General features: G+C 44.1%; 1 protein-coding gene and 1 long non-coding RNA gene across 4 annotated transcripts in view; one reads left to right on the top strand and one right to left on the bottom strand.

Moving 5' to 3' along the window:
* The first annotated feature begins 2,400 nt into the window (after positions 1 to 2,400).
* AXIN2 (axin 2) overlaps positions 2,401 to 17,966 on the top strand; it is a 28,933-nt gene continuing 13,367 nt past the window's right edge. For 2 of the 3 annotated variants that reach the window (XM_029599327.1, XM_029599325.1), the window contains exons 1-5: positions 3,017 to 3,355; positions 4,379 to 5,344; positions 8,668 to 8,808; positions 15,529 to 15,631; positions 17,483 to 17,623. In XM_029599327.1, coding sequence (XP_029455187.1) covers positions 4,515 to 5,344; positions 8,668 to 8,808; positions 15,529 to 15,631; positions 17,483 to 17,623 — 1,215 coding nt within the window. In that variant the 5' untranslated portion in view covers positions 3,017 to 3,355; positions 4,379 to 4,514. Of the gene's footprint in view, positions 2,620 to 3,016; positions 3,356 to 4,378; positions 5,345 to 8,667; positions 8,809 to 15,528; positions 15,632 to 17,482; positions 17,624 to 17,966 lie in introns of those variants that run through there. The other variant, XM_029599326.1, reaches the window with a different exon arrangement.
* LOC115090355 lies at positions 4,008 to 4,935 on the bottom strand. Its single transcript, XR_003856387.1, has 2 exons — positions 4,794 to 4,935; positions 4,008 to 4,409 (listed from the first exon to the last, which is right to left on the bottom strand). It is a non-coding gene; the product is annotated as an uncharacterized LOC115090355 (long non-coding RNA).

Raw genomic sequence — 17,966 nt, 5'->3', positions numbered from 1 at the left:
AGGGAAGGGGAGAGATAGTGGAGGGTAGAGAAGCTGGGGGACCTGAGAAGACAAAGTGAAAGGAGACTTGCCAGGGGAGCAGGGAGACATTCTTACAATGTACTTCTAGGGAAATTCTGTTCAAAATATTTAAAACTCTGCATCTTTAAGTAATAACTTTTTTTGTATTACATTTTAAATTATTTACTTAAAGACTGTCATGTATATTTTGTTCTACTTACCAAATTTTGCAGATTTTTCAATTTTTGTATGCAGAATTTTCAATTCCCCTATGAGTACACAGGTTCTGAGCATTGTTTTTGCAGGGTTTTGTGTTATTTCACAAAGTATTTTGCATTGGCAGGTGTTTGTGTTGCTGTTACTGAGGTGACACTAGAATTTGAAAATATTATGTATGATGAGTTGTAAGGGGAAAACATCCAAAAGTCTTTTATTGAAGAAATGTATATGGATTCAAAATATGTTACAGAACTGTAGGTGCAGGGTTTTATATTGAGATTATGTCCCTTCATGCACAGATTCCAGACTTCACTCTGGTATCTGTACCAAAGAACTGGATGAATGAGGATATCATATAATTTAAATTTTATTTTTACTGAGAAGATGAAACTGGCCAGGTTTTAAAAAAATTTTGCAGAAGGCAATTGGGTTTTTTTCTTATTGCATTTTATAGCCAGTTTAAAAGCAGGGGACCCTGCTATGGGGGTTGGGTGTGATTTGTGGAAATCTTATTTTGCTTTGCTCCTCTCCTCCCCTCCCCTCATAGCTCCATCTAGTGATGCCACACAGTATCAGAATTCAAAAATACATGAGACAAGCACAGAGGATCTCAAAGGGTGGGAAAGGGATTATAAACCGGCCTGGTATGGATGGGTCCCTATGGTGTTTATCTGCTCTCATGTTTCTATTTTGCTCGCACCCTACAAGTTATTTCATAATAATTTTTAATGGCTGTGAGAAAAATAGAAAACAGGGAGAAAAAAAATAGATGATATCCAGCACACACTTCTCTTTGTTATTCTATAAATCTAATAAGTTGCTTACCTTTGTAGTTTAAATGAGATCTCTAAATTAGGTTCAACTGTATCTTGGACCTGCAGTTCTCACCTAGGTGCAACTGCAATTATATTTGGTGTCCTTTCCTCCAGTGGGCACCATCCCTCAACAGTGCCTAGGATGCGCACACTGGAATATGGTATTTAAAAAGTTAATTATGCAAAGCAAAGTATGGTCATTGCATTTAGACTAAGTGGTAGCAAGATCGGCGTTCTCCTGTGCATGTATTTTTTTATGATGAAAATGCGGTTTTCAATGCTAAACATGGAACATGTTAAAAAAAATAAAATTAAACGTTTTCAATATGTACACTAATGAAAACCTAGTGTTTACTGGTTTAAAAAAGTACATTCCTTCAGTTTTTATTTCACACTTGAGAGATGCGGGACGTGCATCACTAGAAAAACATTATAAGTCGAATTGGGTGCGCTTCTTAATATTACCAGGTCAGAAAAGTGAAATATAATTAAAAAAACAAAAAAAACCCAGCAAAGGCCTTCCTTTTCTACTCTGATTTTTGAGAACGATTATAATGCAGCAAAGTCATGCAATAGACTAATTAAACATAAAAAGGTAAACTAAAAGTTGAGTAGAATCCGGCAAAACAAGCTAGAAACTGTCGACTACAAGGGTAAAAAAAATAAATAAATCAATGACAATCGTTAGTTCTGAGAGTTCTTGCATCTGGTGCCGTGTTCCTTGCAGCAGCGGCGAACGGGTTAAGGCGTAAAACGTGCAGAGGGCGCCGGCGCTGGCTGTCTCTTTAAGGCTCTGAAAGGCTTGCAGGGATAATGTGATTGGGGCGGCAGGATCACTTACTTCTGACGTTCCGAAGCCTCGGGGAGTTGGCTGGAGATTGCTTCCCTTTGATAAGGTCCTGGCAAGTTAGTAGCAAGCTCCCGCTACGAAAGCCAGCGTCTAATCCACCCTGCCACGCACGGAAAGAGGAAAGGGGGCTTGATCGATAACAGCACCCTCCTCCCCCCCACCGAAAAGAAACCCCCCAAAACAACATATCTATATCTATGTATGCACACATGTCAATGCAGCCGCCCAAGTCACGCTGCAAGGGTTTTGTCTGGGGAGGAGGCAAAGCTGTGTGGCTAGGCGCCAGATTTTGTTGGGGGAGGGGTGTTGCACTGGTGGTGGAAAAAAAAAAAAGCGCTTAACTCCCTTGCAGGACCCTCGCGTCGGCTCCTGGCTTTGATGTTCACAGTTAAACCCACAGCTCAGTTTTTGTTGGAATAGCCTGGAGGACATTTGGTGCATGGAATGACTGCTTGAAACAGGACCTGCGTCGAAAGGGAGGGGTGGGGGGGGGGGGGGGGGATCAGATCTTTTGTATGAGGAGGAGAGGGGGAGAAAAAAAATCACATTCAATTCTTTTTGATCGTGTGTGTGTGTGTCTCTCTTTCTCTTTCTCGTTCCCCCCATCCCAACCCGAAGCCCCCACCAAATGGATCTGCTGCTCCCGAAGCGGGAGGATCCCGCAGCCGCTTTGTAAAGCGGAGGGGGGAGGGAACAGGACCCCCCCCCCCCCTTCCCTCACCTCCTGGATGAATGGTAAGTTACTAGAATGTATGTGATCCCGCTGGTGGCCCCTCTCTGGCTCGCTTTGATGTGCTCTTGGCTGGCTTTGAAGTTTTGTTGGGTTTTTTTTTCCTTCTTGTTTTAAGGAAAGCAGTTTCCCCGAGCTGCAGAATTTGCAGAATGCGCCGGTTTCAGGGTAAGGGGCAGAGCGGGGGCTGAATCCTGGGTTGTTGTGGGAAGGGGCGAGGGGGTTTAGGGGTGGTGGTGTTTTAGAAGGTGTGATAAAAGGCCTCCCCCCCCCCCCCTCACCCCGCTTTCTCCCCTCCTCCTCCCCTCCCTCCTTTTCCCCTCCTCCGCCGCCCCCATCAGCACGCCCCGTGAACTCAAAAGAGGCGCTGCATGCTTAGTTAGGGGTCAGTTGTTGCATGAGACTCGAAGAGGGGAAGCAAGTGGCTCGGGACTTTTTTTTTTCTTCTTCCAGGCATCGCCAAACCTCTATTGAAACCCGAGATTTTCCCAGCCTGTCGCCATTGCTGCAGCGTTTGAAGGATTATAGTTTTGTGTTTGGCGCCCGGTGGATTGCTTTTTTGTTTGTTTTATTTTTTTGTGGGGGGTATGTGTATGGTTTTATTGGGGGGTTCTCCCCCAATTATTTTTGGTGGGTGTATGTATGCATGCATGTCTTATTATTTTTTTATGGCTTGTTCCTCCAAACTACTTTGAAATCGGAGGGGATGAGAGAGCGCGCCCCGGTATGCGGTGCATTAAGGTAGGGCAGGACTTTTATTTCGGTATTAAAATTGCAGAGGCTGCTTTCGGAGCAGGTTTTTGCCATGCACTGAGCTGCTGCTGGCTCCAGCAGGTCCGTTTTACATGTTCTGTAATGTGGCGATCGTGCTGAATGTTTGCTGCTTTTCCTGAAGCTTTGTAGGTATACGATGACATTTTGTTGTCAGGCGGATCGTCTGTGCTGAGGCATTCGACTTTTTTTTTCCCCCAACTTCTTTTGTGACACCCCCTGGGGAGGCATAATGCTTTTCTGAAATGTACCCCAGAAGTAATCAAGCCTCCTAGCACACTCCCTTTTCTTGTCTCCCCGCGACCCCATCGGTCAACATTTGCATGTGGGTAACTACACAATTAGGGAAAATCCACGAGATCGTGTGTGATTTGATTTTTTTTTTCTTTGCAACGCATTTTACAATAAATATTGTGTACACTTTTTGATGCCTTGGAGCAACATTTCGCATTACTCTGGAGGGGGTTTCTGTTAATCTCAATCTAACGTTTTTGATGGAAGGAGATGGAAAGCAGATGCCGGAGTAGGCAGGTTTTTTACTTGCTTTCGAGTTTCTGATGGGGAGCGTTTGTATTCAAGTCCTCCTTTTTTTTAAGTATAGCCGGCATAACCGATGCAAGTATTTTTTTTTTATTTTTTTTTTGTAATGTTCACATAAAAGGGGAAGGTGTGCAATGTAATGAACCTTTTAATTTACAATTGCTTGCTCGAAGTCATTGCATGTGGCCCTTTCTGTACAATAGCAGACTGGCTTCGTTTGCAACCTTCCCCAGGTACAAAATAAATGTAGAATTGGTAGCTTGGATTGCACTTTAAAAAAACAAAACAAAACACATCTGCTACTTTTTGCTTTTCACTGTAGATAGTTGCGTCGCCTTATTTGAATGCGAGGAGTTGAAACGCCTGTTTACTTTTGTCTTTGATGTTGGGCGGATCTGGTTTTGATTAGATCAATGCTTTCTTCTTTTTTTTTTTTTTTCCCTTTCTTTTCAGAGGGAAGACGGCTCAGAGGATCCCCTGCTGACTTGAGAAAAGAGAGAGAGAGAGAGAGACTATTACTGTGGAGCTTAAAAAAAAAAAAAAAAACCCCCACCCACAAAAAGCCACCTCGCTAGGAACTTGAAGAGCCATGAGCAGCGCCGTCTTGCTGCCTCACCTCCCGGATCACGGCGGCGGCGGCGGCAGCTTCCGAGAAGACGCCCCGCGGCCCCCGGTACCCGGGGAAGAAGGCGAGGCGCCATGCCCGGCCCCCAAGAACCGCAGCGCCCAGGCCGCGTGGCTCTCCCCCGCCCCCCGGCGGAACGAGGACGGCCTGGGAGAGCCGGAAGGCAGCGCCACCCCGGACTCGCCCCTGGCCCGGTGGACCAAGTCCCTGCACTCCCTGCTGGGCGACCAGGACGGGGCTTACCTGTTCCGCACCTTCCTGGAGCGGGAGAAGTGCGTGGACGCCTTGGACTTCTGGTTCGCCTGCAACGGCTTCAGGCAGATGGACCTGCGGGACGCCAAAACCCCGAGGGTGGCCAGGGCCATCCACAAGCGCTACGTGGAGAACCGCGGCGTGGTGGCCAAGCAGCTGAAGGCCGCCACCAAGAGCCACATCCGGGAGGGCATCAAGCGGCAGCGGATAGACTCCCTGATGTTTGACGGAGCGCAGACGGAGATCCAGACGGCGATGGAGGAGAACGCCTACCGGATGTTCCTGACTTCTGACATCTACCTCGAGTACGCGCGCAGCGGCGGGGAGAACCCGGCCTGCCCGGGCAGCCAGGGGCTGGGCAGCCTGAAGCTGCTCTGCGGCTACCTGCCGACGCTGAACGAGGAGGAGGAGTGGAGCAGCGGCGGCGCCGACTGCGGGGGCAAAGGGCCGCCGCCGCTGCCCTCGGTGCTGGGGCTGTCCGGCAAGGCGCTGAGGGCCACCGCCGGCGTCCGGGCCACGGAGACGGTGGAAAATGGATACAGGTAGGTCCCGTTTTAGGAGCCTTTTTACTCCCTTTTACTCCCTTTTTTTGTGAAAAAAATAATAAAATAAAATATGTGCATTAGCGATTGGTAACCAGCACGAAGCTGGGGGGTGGGGGGGGGGAGATAACGAGAAAAGTGGCTTTAGCTTGACTTGTTGAACTTTATCGCTTGTCCCTTCTGAAGGTCCTCCTTTGTAGATTTATTCGGTGTCTGTGGGTAGATTTTTGTTAGTTTTTAAGATGGATTTGTGAAAAAAACAATAGTGGATCTGATCAGTCGTGGTGGCAAGTTGATGGTGCGTGCTGTGGGGCTTGTGACGGGCTTCCCAGGGACTCACGCGTTTACCTGTCATGTTTGTGTTTTAATGATGCCTTGAATGGAGCCGGGACCACCAGGGCAACCTTCCCTGCCGACTGTGGTCCATGAAACGCCAGTTATTTCACACCTGACACGGGATTGATTTCTGCGGAGGGAAAGTCCCCCTCCCCGATAGGCTGTGCTCTGCTTTAATAGGTTCTCCCTAAGCTGGGCTCATCTGCCTCCCATTAAATCTTGTATTTCAACATCAGTGAGAGTGGCCTCTCGCTTTAAGTATGTCGGGGGCTAACAGATGGCCCTCGGTTGGCTCAAACTGCTTCCTGTCCTTTGAAAGAACTGGTTGATGGAGCTCATTTTGTGTGAAGTTATTGGACCCGAGTTTGGCTTCAGTTATCAAAGTAAATGATGGTTTTCTGAACCAGTGATTGAAGTTCTGTTCCTCGGTTCGAGTATGCAAGTTGTGATTAACATAGTTTGCTAAAATACACTTTTTTTTTTTTTTTTGCTCCCGATTGCTCAATGCTGTTTCATTTGAAAACATAAAGAGAATTTTTTTTTTAAACAAGTGTTCTACATAGCTTTTTTTTTTTTTGGTGTGCTTTATGCAAAAGCTTTGGCAACTCTTGAGGCTTTATTTTGGAAACCCTTAATTTGACAATGGAATTGTCGCTGGGGGAAAACCACAATAAATCAACCTGACAACCAATGCAGAATGGAACACTAGAAAATGTAATGTAACATTTCATATCGCTTAGGAGTTGGTGTAAGCACTGTCATACAGAGGACTGCAAATTGTGTCTCTCACAGTATCAAAAGCTGACAATAGGCTGAAGTACATCATCCATTTATCCTTGAGGCTCTGAAGCAACTGTTACCTGACAGCTGAGAACTTCCCATGTTGAGACTGAAGTGGGGGTTGGAATCTTTTCAAGTTACTTTAAAAAAATTTTTTTGGGGAGCTTTTTTTTAGTTTTGGTTTAGTTTGGATTTTTTTTTTGTAGACTTGGACTGAGGAGGCCACTAGTTTCCAAAGGAATTAAAACATTCTTGCAGACACCTTGATAGAAAAAAGTGTTTGAGGATTGAATCAAACCATCATCTGGGGCAATTACAGTAGGGCGGTCACTCTTTTTTTTTTCTTAAGACAATCCTAGGATCCGCCTTGATCAGTTAATTCATAAAAGATCATGTAGGGATTTCTTCATAGCTCTGTGGTAGGAACTGAGCAGCCTTATTTGTTTAAAATGAGATAACAGGAAAACAAAAATGGTTTTTTTTTTCTTCCCTACAATAATTTAGGTTGCTGGGTATTTAGTGGTGACACTATTGTATAATATAAGGAGCATATTTAAGATGTAATCTAGATAGAAGAATGTTAATTCAGTGGGGGGGGGGTGTGAAAGATTAATCTTTATTGTCACCAAAGTGTTGAGTTTTTAAAAGATTAAGCAGTGGCTGCTGTTCTGCAGAATCAAGAGAGTAGCATCAAACAAAAGATAGTTAACCACTTAAAAGCAAGAGTTGGTTATGTGCAGCGGCAAGGGTCTTGAAACCAAATACTCTAGCCCAGTAAACCGGCTGGGCCTGGGTTTTGTAAAGTCAGACATGTGGCAACTCCCAAGCACATTGATTAAAAGAGAAGAACTGGGGCTATGGAAAACTTAACAGGAATGAACAGGGGGATGTCTTGGGGTGGGACCTCACAAATAGCCAGGCCTCATGAAGACGAGTCACTCTTTCTGAGTTTCCCCTCCCAGCTCTCTTGTGATGTAATCCCATCTTTCATCAAAAGCATGTGGAACTAATTTATTTTGCAACTCGATTTTCTTTCCTGTGCCATTCATTGCTATCTCCCATTTAAAATCCCCCCCCCCCACCTCCATTTTATTTTTTTGTTTTGATCTTCCCACTGAAATAACTGAACATGCTTTCAGAAAGAATGTAATTCCCAGCTGTGCTAAATACCTGACTCTGCAACAGGGCCTCCTGCATTGGTCAAGTGAGAACTGAGGCCTAAAACTTTAGTCATGCTGTTTTGTGGTAGCAGGCCTCTCATACTGAAGAGGCCCATCTCCCCCCCCCCCCCCTTCCTTTTTCTTAAAGCCTGTGCAAAAAAGCTCATGTTTTTTCTTCTTGCCAGCAGAATAGAGGAATGCGACGCAGCAGGGGAGCCAGGAGAAACTTGTTGTTTTGTGCGAGCAAGGGAGTAAAGACTGCTCAAGAGGTCGAAAGTGGATAACCAGGGGCAAGGGAAACAAAGGGACCAGAGATACCAGAGGCAGGGGAAGTGCTGCTTTCCATTAAGACAGCTGTGCTGCTCACTTAAATCAAACTCTGCCACCTCCGAGCCCTGCAAGTTGCTTTGATGGTGGGAGAAGGGAAACTTGAAAGGCCCTAAGACACCCACCGGGGCCTGCTGTCACCTCCCTGGGGGGGTGGGGGGGGGGGCGCGTTTCTTGTCTAAATGCGTCTAATTATTAAAATCAGCAGAGCTTGGCAGAAGACCAAGAAGTTTTACTTTTTTTTTTTTTATATTCACCCTTCAGAGCTTAACATCCCCCAGAGCAGCATTTTGGATCAGCTGCATAAACAAAGCACATTCCGAGGGGAGTGCAGTTGGTACAAAGAGATTATACTCTTTCTGGTTAATGGTTACAGGTATTTTGATGGCTAAAAGTGAGTCAAATTTTTTGCCTGTTGAAAGGCAACATCCAGGCAGGAAAATACGGGTAGCAAACCTTTTAAAGCAAAACCACTCTTGCTACGGGTCCTCTGGTGTGCACTGGGAAGTGATTTTCTTCAGAGTTATCAGTGGGTTTTATCTGGCTGCATTTTGCTGATGTGAAGCAGCTCTTGGTAGCAGTTTCTGGGCAGTGGGGCCTGAAGTTAGTGAAAGTGACTCTTGCAGGTATTTGCAGTGGAGAGTTCAGATACCGATAGGGGTTTTGTCTCCTGGAGATTGTGCTCCAAAATTGTTCACACTTCTTCTGCTTTCTTCTTAGGTCCTACAAAAGAAATGATCCGGTTAATCCATACCATGTGAATTCTGGCTATGTTTTTGCACCTGCAACCAGCGCAAATGATAGCGAAATATCTAGTGATGCTCTGACAGATGATTCCATATCCATGACGGATAGCAGTGTGTAAGTATTCGATTTAAGTAGAATATTTCTGTCCTTCTCTCATTCACTTCTCCCCTCTCAAAAGGCAGATGCTGGGAATATAATGCACAATAAAAATCCATTTCTCCGTAATTCAGGTTGCCTAGTTTTTTTTGATCTTGCTATTTAAGTCTACAAGATGAATGTCTGCTTGGGATATGTCATCCCTGAAGAGCCTTCAACCAGTTTGAGCCCAGGGAGGTTAAGTGAACTTGTTGAAGGAACACAAAGTGAGTGATAGAGGTATTATTTGGGACTAAGGATAACTCCAATCATTAGGCGGAGGGTAAGGCAAGATCAGGAAAGGGGGGGGGGGGTGTTCTGGTTTTCAGAGGCTTGGCTAATTTGCATGTGTTGGCTAGCAGGAAAACCAGACGGGGGTGTTAGGCAATCCAGTCTTTCAAGAGTCCATCTCTGCACAGGGTTATATTGCCTGTCCTGGGTCATACTAGTGACTTTTTTTTTTTTTCTTCTTCTTCTATTCTCCTTCCATTTATCTTGGACCTAAGTTTCAGGCTCATTTTAGAGGGCCTGCTGAAATCCAGTATCAAATCTCAAAAGGTTTAAAGGCGCCACACAGTGAGTTGGTGAGTGCGGTGGCTTTATTCCAGAATCATAGCTAGCTTGGTATGTGCAACACCCATTTAGTGATGGGAGTATGTGTGAGAGTTTGCTGAGGAAGCATTCTGATTCAACAGTTTAGTAGAACAAAGCTGTTGGCATCCAGGCTGAGATAACACACAAGTAGGAACTGAAAACATTGACACCTACCTTTTTGAGTGTATTTGTACTTATAATTTTTGTTGCTTGCACTTCTTTTTTTTCCCCTGGGACTCTTGCCTGCCATCATTAAATACCAGAGCATACATAATATTCTTGGTTCGGAACCATGAGCCCAATTGGAGAACCCTACTACCATTAAGGCACTGAGGGAAAAGAGCTATAATTCTCTCTCTTGAGTATTCTGCACTTAAGTCTCCATTTAAATATAATTTGACAGAATTACACGTGATTTAGAGAGTATTAGGACCACAGGCACTTACTTTGAAGAGGTGAAAATATGTGACTGGAAAATAAGTCTTTCTATCCCCGCTCAAAGTGAGGGTTTTTTTTGGCTTGGGGTTGGAGAAGTGTGGTAAATACACCCATGAATTTGCCAGCCCACACTTGTAACTACATCTGTCCTCGGCAGAGTGAGGAACGACACCAATGTCTCTTATCTCTTCATTGGTGTCAGCGTCTGATGCATGGTTAGATTTCTCATCTGGAGCTCAGAGACTTACTTAAAATGATTCCAATGGTCCTTTTTTTTTGACTGGATGGTTTTTTTTTGTTTTTTTTTAACAATATTATTGGTATTTAAATTAAAGAGACCCCCCCCCCCCTGTTTTTTTGTTTTGTTTTTTTGGGGTTTTTTAATTTCTTCTCACTGGCCCCGCTTGTATGTGATCATGTGTCAACGGAGCATTCATCGGGTTAGTCATTTCTGGACCAGAGTTGGGGGTCACCGGGGATTTGCAGGGTTGGGATTATAGACCTCTCTTCACATCCATGCCAATTGTAGGCTGTATACAGATGAGAGCACTGATTGAGAAATAAAGTGCTTTTGGTGGATGAAAGGCTTAACTGAATCGCTTTCAGCCTATTGTTAGTCTACGGGAGCTTAGAGGGGATAAGAAGGTACCAGGCTGCTTTGAAATTTACTTGAACAAGTGAATGGGAGATGCCCCATAAAGCAGCCCATGAAAGGCCCCCGGACTGTTTTTTCCTGCCGTAACAATAGGCAGGCAGGCTGTGAGTGGCTGGGGGAAGCTTGGCTGATTAAACTCCTGGGAGCTTCAGGTTTGAGGGGCGGGGGGAGGGGGGGGAGCATGTGTGACTTCTTTGAATAGACAGCAAAGGGGGTGTTTGTAGGGGATAGGAAAGAAACCTCTTCAGCTCCTGCTGCAAACGAATCTTGGTAAAAGTATTGGTGACAATTGCAGAGTGGGAGATAGGCTGGAGTGACTAGTGGTGAGTGTATGCTTACAGTAAAGGCTCGCCACGAGTTCCTCTAGTGGTGGTCCTGCAGCATAACATTCTGAACTGTGAATTTTGGATGAAATGTGCAGCTTTTTTCTTATTTTAAAAACATTGTTAAAGCTTTAGTCTCATTCCTCTTTTCTTGATGTGGTGTGTTTTGTTTTTATTTTGGGTTTTTTGGGTTTTTTTTGGGTCCCTTCTAATAGCAGTCAGAGGCAGGCTGTTCAGTTACCCACTATGACTTTTATGCACTCCCAGTAGGCTTCAAACACCTACTTCAAAGGGGTTAAACCTGTCTGCTCTGTTATGTTCTTAAAGAGTAGAAAGGCCACACCCCAGCGCCCATCCGTTCAGCGTAGAGCCGGGCTCCATCACCAGAATCCTTACCTTTTCCTTTCTGAAAACTATCGGCGTTACCATCATGCCTTGGGATAATGAGATGTAGTCAGCAAAATCGCTTTATCATTGGAAATGGGCTTTTTTTTTTTTTTTAAATTGCCCCTCTTGCATATGGGCAAAACTTCCCGGGCGTAGTGCCCGCAACATGAAGATGCTTTTTTTGAGGACCGAGATTTGGAGGGGTTTGTACCCATGCATACACTTCTGAATATTCAAAGTGAAGTGTTTTTGTCAGAAAAGCTAACCACATAGCTCAACGGATGTTCATGCGAGCCAGTGGCTCTCTTGGAAGACGTTTGTTTGTTTCAAAGTGAAAAGGAAGCGGATACTGGTGCAGAATCCAGCGGCAAAACTTACTCACAGACTTTGCCCCAGTGCGGGCGGTTACGAGGCTGTGTATTTCGGGAATGGGGGAGGCATGTAACTTTGTATTTCAGAAATCATGTAATTAACAGTGGTCAGCAACAGATTATATGGATCCTAGGAATAAAATCACCAGAAGTGATGGGTATCCAAAAATTGAGATGTTGCTATTCAAAGTCAGTCGAGAGTCAAGGGTGCTGCTGTTGCTTTAAGAGCATAAGTCCTCACCTCGCTAGCCCTGAACTGTTCTGTATCTGAAATTACATAAGGGCCATTTTTATTTTTTTTTAGTTCCTATGGTAAGATTGCCCAGCATCGTTGCTGGCTTTCTTTTCCAGTGGGGGGGGGGGGATTTGATTTGTCTAGCACTTGCCAAGTGCCATAAAGCATCCTAGAAATGCATTTGCCATTTTGTGCTCAAGGGGGGAGGGATTTCTTTCTCGAATCCTTATTTATGGATTTACTTTGGACGCAGGGGAATGGCTGCTGAGTGAACTTCAAACATTCCCTTATCTTACAAATCGGGCTTTTGATGTTGGCAAGATCAGAGGTGCAATTCCCTCTGCCTTTGCCAAAACTTAAGTTGGGAGGGGAGGGCTCACATGCATCTGATCTTTCAAAGCATGAGTAAAACCGACATTCAGGTTGGGTTGGCACATTTTGGAGTCAAAAGAGCTAAGGCGATTGGTTCAGCTTTGTCAGCTGACTTGGAGAGCAGACTTCAAACCAGAAAGGGCTTGGCTTCCTGCCAAACTGGTCAGCTGAAATGTTCATCATTAAACTCCATGCTCTTTCGTGCCTTAAGTTCTGAAGCTTTTCCCTTCAGACCACAGTATTTTTGTATTTATTTAGATTCTTCCTGGGGAAGAGCAAACTAAACCAAAGATCTGATTACAGACAGACTTTAACAGATCAGTCACATTCTCTTATGATTTCTAGCTCAACTCCAGCAGGATTGCCATGGAAAAAAATTCAAAATTGTATGCATATTTTTAGCTTGAGGACACTTTTTTTGTTTTTACATCTTTTTGCTAACCTTGGTTTGGTGCTGAATTCACTCTTAAAAATGTGTAAAAGCCTTCAAAAGGATAGTGGATGGTATATAACCCTTTTTAGTTCTTTTGAAAATGGAGGTCAACTTTAAAATTGGTGTGCAAGTTTGTGTGGTTTTTTTTTGTCTTGTTTTAATTTGAAGCTTCCAGACCTTTTGCCACCTCTGTGGAATTTTATTTTAGACTTTGCACCTTCATGGACAGGATCAAGTACTGTGACTCTCTCAGGGAGCCAAACCAGTTTTATACTGTTCCCATCCAATGTGAATGACCACTAGGGGGCACTCCTAGAAACAGCATATTTATTAAGATTCTGAGAGTTTAGTAGCAACGCTCTTGCACTTTGCCACTCTTCTGTGGTCCTACATTCAGAAACCACAGTGAGATATATAAAAGTATCTGTGGCAGTGCTCAGATATACATGGAACAAACCCACCCTGGATATAGCATTAATTATCAAGTCAAGCTCCTATAGTATGTAAGAGAGCCCATCAGACATTGCTAAATTTTATCAAGGACACCATGATAACGATGGCCCTTTCATTCAGTTTTTCCTTTTGCACACTATTGCTTTCCAGATAGCACTTAAATATTGTGCTTGTTTGAATTCTTAATAATATTTACATCCTGTTAGATGTTTGGCTGATTTTACCCCAGAAGTCAACAGAGCTGAGTCAAGGGCATCTTCTAACTTGTATGCAATCTTAGAAAAATCAGTAGCTCAGTAATAGATGATGGTTAATGGAATTTTTAAGATTCACTATGAGAAATAAGACAAAGTTCACTCAGTTCCAGCAGGAAAGGAAATGGGATAAACCTCTACAAAAATATCTTTCTGAAAAAAAAACAAAACATTTTGTCATAGATGAGGTTAATGGCCATTCTTGTGCCACTGGACATTATTCCAGCCCATCTTGACCTATGGAAAGGGTCAGCCGAAGAATGGGATATAAAGGCACTTTTTTTTTTTTTTTTAATTAAATATATTGCAGTTATCTGAATTCTTAATTTTCATCTCGTTTAGTTATTGTTTATGCTAGAAGTTGAACAGATAAAGGAAAGAGAGCAATTCTGCAACAAATGAACATGTTAAAGGGTTAGGTAGTACTGTTGGTGAAACAAGATTTATTCACATAAGCACACAGTACACCAAATTTAGGCAAAAATGAAATGTAGAACATGAAACATTTTGAACAGATACACAGGCATTATGCAATCCATAATGTTGAAGCAAGCCATGCCAAAGATTAGCTTAATGGGCAGCTGGTTGAGCAGTATCAAAGGGGGATTGGTAGCACTTGGGCCAATTGATAACTGACAGTTTAGGCTTCACTTCTAACCCATCCTCCTTAGCTGAAAGTAACTACGGCCCAGCTGTGACATAGATTATTGAAGGAGGGAGGACTTCTTCCAGGAAGTTCTCCCTTCTTCAGACAGACCATGTTGAATGACACTGGTATCTTTGTACATGCTGATGGGAGGACATTTGCACACTACCCATTGGTGCCTAATCAGATGATATATTGCAATCTAAATTAGGATTTAATTCTCCCTGGAAGTTTTGGTCACTTTTATTTTAGTCTTTGCCTTGTGTCTCACCAGCCCGGGCACGACAGTCTGCCTTTCTGTTTGTGGAATTTACTTATTTGGGATTACCCAGCTAATACCTAGTTGTTTCCTTATCATCCAGTGCTGTATGTGGCGACATCATAATTGTAACTCCGAGGGTGAGCCTGAGGAGATCCACCGTGATTTAGAACCAGCAGTTGTAAGCAGTTTATCATTGTTGCTGCATCCTCAAATTCTGACAGATCCGTGCCTCATTTCTGGCTCAGCAAATCCCAACCTTGTCAGTATATGCAATACTTAGCCTTAAACTGTAAAATAAGTCGATCTGTTAGCTTAGATCTTATCAATTCTGCTGCAGGACAGAGGTCTTGCTGAGTCCATCACCTTGTGTGTATGTTTGGGGAAGAAGGGGTGCATCCCTCAACCTCTACTCGTCACTGACAATATACACTTCGCGGTATCCTTTTTTGGTGGTTTAAGAACTGATTTGGCCACCAATTTTCTAAGTAGGCGCTCGTGTTCCTACATTCTTTCAGCAAGGTTTTTCCAAGTAATCAGGTAACTGCTGTTGGCGAGCAGTAGCTATAATGCAAAACCAATTTGGCTGTCTTTTTCTATTACTCCTAGACTTCAGTCACCAGGTATGATTGGACTTTCTGCACTTTCGGAAGGCCTGTCATTAAAGTTAGCTCACTTTGAAATGTCATGCCTTGTTTTGAAGACATTAAATCCCTTGCAGTTCAGTCCATGTGCTTTTGGCAGCTGTTGTTGAAACAGACGTTATTGGCCAAGATAGTTCAACTTACTGCCCTGCCAGCAACATGCCACCCTCGTGCCCCGCTGCACCAATCCCTGTGATGTTGCAAGAAGGCGACCACAGTAATGTGTAACCACTCTCTGTTATGTGTCGCGCAAGACAGACCACAGTAATGCAGAGCCATGGCCAACAAAGCTTGTCGCTTGTATGAAGAATTATTTTTAACCCATTGCAGAATTGTGAAATTTTTGTTTGGTGTGTTTTTTTTTTTTAGAGTCATTTTCTTTGCATGATCATTCACTCTGCCACCCACTTGTTTACAGCCATTGTACTGAGAACAGAGTTTTGGCTTATGTGATGATTTGGCATGATGAAATATGATGCGAAAGGAATGACTGGAATGCAAGGCCAACTTTATTGTGGGCTTATGTACTATGAAGACTGTTTTAGAAGGGCATCTTGATCTGTTGATGAATCTTGAAGCAAGGAATTTTTTTTGTTGTTGTGGTTGATTTTGGATGTCCTATTCAATGCTTGCAGTGATGGAATCCCTCCGTATCGACTGGGCAGCAAGAAGCAGCTACAGAGGGAAATGCATCGTAGTGTGAAGGCCAATGGTCAAGTTTCTCTACCTCATTTTCCAGTAAGTGCACAATGTAGTGTAGAAAAAAAATGTGAAAATGTCAGGGATAAAAAAAAAAGAGGAGCATGTTTCGGTATATTAAGAGAGTCCCATGCCTAGAGCAATGAGATGATGAGGGACAATGAGAACTTAGTAAGCCCTGTCATGCATGTTTAAAAAGAGAGCCTGGAGGGTTGGAGGGAGGTTTCTTCTGAGACTTACACTTGGGGCTGTTCCTTTAGCTACCAGGGGTTGCCAAAGTGGCATTGGCTATCTTCCTCATGTCCCCTCACCTCCCCAAACATAGCCGTCTTGGCATGCCTGATCCCCCCCCACCAGTTCAGCCATAATGGAAATTCCAACTCGCATCTATTGCCTTGCAAATTCAGGGTCTCATTTACTAAGCATGTTTCCCATAGACACAGAATGGAAGAAAAGCCTTAGTAAATCAGGCCTTCAGTTTGGCTGAAGTTATGGAGCAATGGTTTCCAAACACACATGCAATGTTCAAGGACTCTTCTTATTCTTTCAGCTGCATCGCTCCTTCCAACCTCTTTATTTGATATCTTATGGTTATGGCTAACTTACATACAGAACTCATAATTTTTAGTTCAGGCTCACTCTGATGCCTATTACTTCAAGAAAAGCATGCGTACTGGCAAGTTTGCCCTTATGTAGTCTTTAACATTTTTTAAATTCCCTTTTTCCTTCTGCTTTAAGCAACTAGGAACCTCCTGATGATATTTTTGTGTGGTGTTTCTTCTCTCTTGATGAGAGTTCTATAACTTGAGCTTGTAAATTAGATTATGTTGTCCCGGGGCGTGCAAATCGACTTTCTCCACCAGGCAGTGCTTTGATCAGGGACTGAATAGAGCCAGCTTGTGTAAAAGTGACGACTTCCAGCAGTGTGGCCTTTTTCTCCCCTCGCATCATTCCTGCAGCTAAGTGGTTGCCGTGGCGAAGGCCCTACCTCATCTTGTGGGCAGGATGCTAGGGAGGGCACAGGTCCCACTCTCAGCTTAAAAAAAAAACCCAAAACACACAAAAAAAACCCCCAAAATAAAATGAGTAAATAAAAACACTGCGGTTTAGGGCAGGGGGGGGGGGAGAGATGCCAGTGGGGCTTTGCTGTGGCTCCTTCCATTGGCAGCTGCTCTGATTTTCTGCTTGAGTTGGAGATGGCCCCCCCCCCTCCTTGATAGATCTGCTTCAGGCAGTGAAGGCTCAGCAATGCTCCACTAGTAGCCTGCAGCAGCTTTGTTCAATTTCTGTACAAAGAGAGAGAGTGGGGGTGGGTAGGGGGGGGAGAGAGATCTAGGACATCGCTGAGACAACACTACCTCAAAGGTGCCCAGTGTGTAGCCAGGAAATAAATTATCGCTTCTTCTCTGATCTGCAGCCGTTTGACTTCTTCTTTTTCTCCCTTATCATTTTTTTTTTTTTTTTTTTAAATTTTCGACTCCCTTTCTGTTTATGCTCTGCTTTTTCTTCCTTGAGTAAAAGACTCTCTCCTCCCTCCCACCCCCGAGCTTTTTTTTTTTTTTGATGTTTGACAACAGTCTTTGAAGATTTTCTACTTCAGAGTAGCTACTGATGGGCTGGTTGTACTACAGAGAGAACAAGCAGGGGCTCCTCGGAGTGCGACCAACTGGTCCGGCCGTAGGCAAATGCTGCCGGGAAGGATGTCACTCCATGAGGCCGCAGCGCTGGCTCATAAAAGTCCTGAGCAGACCGTGCCTGCTCGTGGTTGCCTTTTCATCCCGACACGGGGACACAACGAGCGCAGGGACGCTCGCGTCGGGGCATCCACCGTGCCTGCTGCCTGGGCTGAACATGGCCCGTCATTGCTGTCTCTCTCTCTGCTCTTTGTAGAGGACCCACCGTTGTCCTAAGGAGATGACTCCGGTGGAACCGGCCGCCTTCGCTGCAGAGCTCATCTCCCGGTTGGAAAAGCTGAAACAGGAGAAAGAGAGCATGGACAACCTGGAAGAGAGGCTGCAACAAATTGAAGAGGTAGGCGGTTTAACTCCTCGTGTGCCACAGTCTTCTCTGCCTGGAAGACTAGCTTTGGTAATCCAATTTTCTCTGCAGAATGCCATGGTTGTAGTGGGTTTTTTGTTTTGTTTTGTTTTGTTTTTTTCACCTGGTGTGTTAGCTTGTTACTGATATGATCTGGGGTTTTGTTAGGTGATTATATATATAATTTCTGTGGGATAATCAGAATTGGTTTCTACTATTTTTTTTGCCTGCTCAATCCATCTTGTTTGAAGCTCTGACTCTGGGTCGCATTTATTATTATTTTTTTTTTTTTCTTTAATGTGTTTTGTGTTTTTGAGGGTTTTTTATTTTGTTTTTT

The sequence above is a fragment of the Rhinatrema bivittatum genome, chromosome 4 (genome assembly GCF_901001135.1).
Source record: "Rhinatrema bivittatum chromosome 4, aRhiBiv1.1, whole genome shotgun sequence".
Taxonomy (NCBI): Eukaryota; Metazoa; Chordata; class Amphibia; order Gymnophiona; family Rhinatrematidae; genus Rhinatrema; species Rhinatrema bivittatum.
Note: the sequence above shows the minus strand (reverse complement) of the source record. Positions and strands in the feature narration are given on the sequence as shown.